This window comes from Atta cephalotes (assembly GCF_000143395.1).
Source record: "Atta cephalotes unplaced genomic scaffold scaffold00006, whole genome shotgun sequence".
Lineage (NCBI taxonomy): Eukaryota > Metazoa > Arthropoda > Insecta > Hymenoptera > Formicidae > Atta > Atta cephalotes.
Genome location: NW_012130070.1, coordinates 1,984,467 through 1,988,471, shown reverse-complemented (window position 1 = coordinate 1,988,471; position 4,005 = coordinate 1,984,467). Strand labels below are relative to the sequence as shown.

The window sequence follows — 4,005 nt, the reverse complement described above, 5'->3', positions numbered from 1 at the left end:
CTGTTTCCTTTCTACAGCTGAATTGATACACATACATATCTAAAATAGGTATGCATAGGTATCTATGTGTATTTGCGAAATACTTTCTGACAAAATAGAAACATAATCATGTTACAAAAATACATACGTTATTGCAATAATGCATTCAATAAAATTAATAAAACTAATTGTATACAATATGCCATTTACCTTTTTGTGTAACATTTTTTGTGCTCTGATATTCGTCAATTTCTATCACGTGATTTATTTTGACGCCGGAAATGAGCGTCGGCATGAAAAGATACCTTGACTCGTGACCCTCAACTGATGCGCATGAAAAAGCACCTTGAGAATCCAAATTTAATGCGCTGTCGGAGAGTCGGAGTCGGATTTCAAAATACATTGTAGTATTCTTCGTACATTATCATCGTTATCAATAAGAAATTGCGCAAAATCTGTGCTAACCTTGGTCGAGAGGAGTCCACGAAATGTCAGATGGTGAGGACGATTTCATGTGCGAGGAAGAGGAGGATTATGGACTGGTAAGTTTCCCTGCGGAGACCCACAGAAATCGTCATTTCATAGAACGTTTTTTCCGGCCCCATAGCAAGATTACAATTTCAAGAGCTCTCGCGTACGGTATTTAAAAATTATTAAAAATAGCTCGAGAGATATCATGAGAGAATGGACTCACTGTTCAATTCTTCACTGACAATTCTTCCGTTATATTTTTGCGCAAACATCTCCAATCTTTTGTCGGGTTAGGTTATGTTAGCAACTTGAATTAAACATTATAATACTTATTGGGTGCAATAAATGTTATTATAACAACTTGTTAGCATAACAACAGATGCATTCTGTTTCACACATAATGTATATTTTATATATTTTTTATCCTTAACTTTAATATTCAGTGAACAAGGATAAATGATGCTTCATACATATCATACATCTGTTATGCATTTCTACTGACTCTACATCCCTAATCACTAATTTGTTTTAGGAGTATTCTGAAGATTCCAACTCTGAACCAGACGTTGATTTAGAAAATCAATATTATAATAGTAAAGCACTCAAAGAAGATGATCCAAAAGCTGCTTTACAAAGTTTTCAGAAAGTACTGGATCTAGAAGGTGGCGAAAAGGGAGAATGGGGTTTTAAGGCTTTAAAACAGATGATCAAAATTAATTTTAAACTGGTAGAGGAGATATCAGATTAGTAATATTTGTAACTTTTGTCTCATATAAAAATAAAATATATTTTCTTTTCAGTCCAATTATAAAGAGATGATGTCAAGGTATAAGCAATTATTAACATACATTAAAAGTGCAGTTACTAGAAATCACTCAGAAAAGTCAATAAATTCCATATTGGACTACATTAGTACATCAAAAAATGTGAGTATATTTAATAAATAAGCATGTTATGTATTTAGTATTTCAATAAATTATTTTATCCTTCATTAATCTTTTATATACAAAAAAATTGTCTACATTTAAAAAAGTAACAGATATTTTCTTTAAGATGGAGTTATTGCAAGATTTCTATGAAACCACATTAGACGCCTTAAAAGATGCAAAGAATGATAGGTTATGGTTTAAAACAAATACAAAATTGGGAAAATTATATTATGACCGTTCAGATTTTAATAAATTGGCGAAAATACTGAAACAACTTCATCAAAGTTGTCAGGTGTGTATATAAGTAACATTGAATATATTTATGTATTATTATTTTATATATATATATATATATATATATATATATATATATATATTTTAGACTGATGATGGAGAAGATGATCTGAAAAAAGGAACACAATTATTAGAAATTTATGCCTTAGAAATACAGATGTATACAGCGCAAAAAAATAATAAGAAATTAAAAACACTTTATGAACAAAGTCTTCATATTAAAAGTGCTATTCCTCATCCATTAATTATGGGTGTTATCAGAGGTAATAATGTTTTCTAGAAACAATATTTACTGTTATATATTGTCCTAATAACTTTTGTATTATATGTATATTTAGAAAAGCAAAGTGACAAAGTGCTATTTTTTTCAGAATGTGGAGGTAAGATGCACTTAAGAGAAGGTGAATTTGAAAGAGCTCATACCGATTTTTTCGAAGCCTTTAAAAATTATGACGAATCTGGATCGCCAAGACGTACAACGTGTTTAAAGTACTTAGTTTTGGCTAATATGTAAGTATGATTATTTATTTTTCATCATTATGATTATCACCTGCATTATATTTATTACAATTAATATATATTTGTAATATCATTTTAGGTTAATGAAATCTGGTATAAATCCATTTGATTCACAAGAGGCAAAACCATACAAGAATGACCCTGAAATTTTAGCAATGACAAATTTAGTTAATAGTTACCAGAATAATGATATTAATCAGTTTGAATTAATTCTAAAACAAAATAGAAACAATATCATGGATGATCCCTTTATTAGAGAACATATTGAGGATTTATTACGTAACATACGTACACAGGTATATCTTTTTATATTTTTTTTTACATTTTCAGCTTACATTAATACTAATAAAATTTTTATCTTATAATTTACTAAAGTATTTGAGATAAAACAAATTGATATGTTTTATTTATACATAGTGATATTTTATTAATGCATATAATTTTTTTTCAGGTTCTAATCAAGCTGATAAGACCATATACTAGAATTTATATTCCTTTTATAAGTAAGGAATTGAACATTGACGTTTCAGAAGTGGAAAGTCTCTTAGTATCTTGTATTTTGGACAATACTATTCATGGTCGTATAGATCAGGTGATAGTTTTTATAATCTTAATTATTTATGAGCATTTTCTGATCATACATTCTCAAATACATTCTTTACATTCTTTCCAGGTAAATCAAGTTCTTGAATTAGATAAGAAATCAGTATGTGCCGCGCGTTATAATGCTCTCGATAAATGGGCAGGTCAGTTGCAATCCTTGCATACAGCCATTGTGAACAAAATGTCTTAAACGACATAGTGCATATGATCCTGCAATAAATATAATCTAATTTTCACTTTGTGTATAGTATTTCGTAAAAGTCCTATTCAGAAAGAATGAAATCTATTGTGATATAATAAATTTAGCATTTTAGTACAGGAGTTATTTTTATTTTCATTAAATAAATTCTATCCTAAATAAATCAAAATGAGAATCGAAGCAAAAATAGAAATGCAGATGTCAGGAAATTTTTAGATCAATAGATAATATACTAATAACTTTCTGATTTATTAAATTTTGCTTATATTGTTAGCTTTATTATACATTGTTTTAAACATGATAAAAACAATGTCTTACAGCATACAATATTTTAGTATTGATATTAATCAAATCGTAACAATCTATAATCTATCAACAATATATAATCTAACTGCTCTTGTATATGTATATGACTAGTGTTTTAAGTCTCGAAAATAATTTTTTTTAATCTATATAAGAACTGAATCTTTGTACAAGTCAATTTTGTAAATTACATGATACTGAGTTAGAATCGCAAATTTTTTACAAGGATGGATATAAAATAAAATATTCGACTAAAATTTAGAACTTGTTTGTCTCCTTATAATTGATGAGATTATTTATATCTTTAAAATTATATTAACATATAATGTAATGAATGCAATTGATGAAAATTAATTTCTTCAAAGGCATTATTATTGGATGTTGTGTCTATTGTGTCAGATTCTTGGATCATATGAATCTGTTTCAACCATAAATTCCCCTATTCTATGAATGAATTATTATGTACAGTTTCATGTTAAATTAACATTTAAATTTTTTATTTATGATTCAAGAAAAGTTTCAGATTTACTACAAAACATATTTTGTCTTAAAACTTTAAACAATATTATTAAAATAAAATTTAAAAAATTCAATGTATTAACATTTTAACAGTATTATCATCTTTCCATGAAGCAATTCCTAAAGTATAATATTAAATATAATATAAAGATATATATATATATATATATATATATATATATATATATA

The 4,005-nt window shown here is 27.0% G+C and overlaps 1 protein-coding gene across 1 annotated transcript; it reads left to right on the top strand.

Annotated features, from left to right (window-relative positions):
- Positions 1 to 467: 467 nt before the first annotated feature.
- On the top strand, positions 468 to 2,985 carry LOC105626658 (COP9 signalosome complex subunit 2). Its single transcript, XM_012207952.1, has 9 exons — positions 468 to 521; positions 983 to 1,177; positions 1,251 to 1,376; positions 1,504 to 1,671; positions 1,762 to 1,936; positions 2,045 to 2,183; positions 2,272 to 2,488; positions 2,644 to 2,784; positions 2,866 to 2,985. The coding sequence occupies exons 1-9, from the start codon at positions 468 to 470 to the stop codon at positions 2,983 to 2,985; spliced, it is 1,335 nt and encodes a 444-aa protein (XP_012063342.1).
- The last annotated feature ends 1,020 nt before the right edge of the window (positions 2,986 to 4,005 follow it).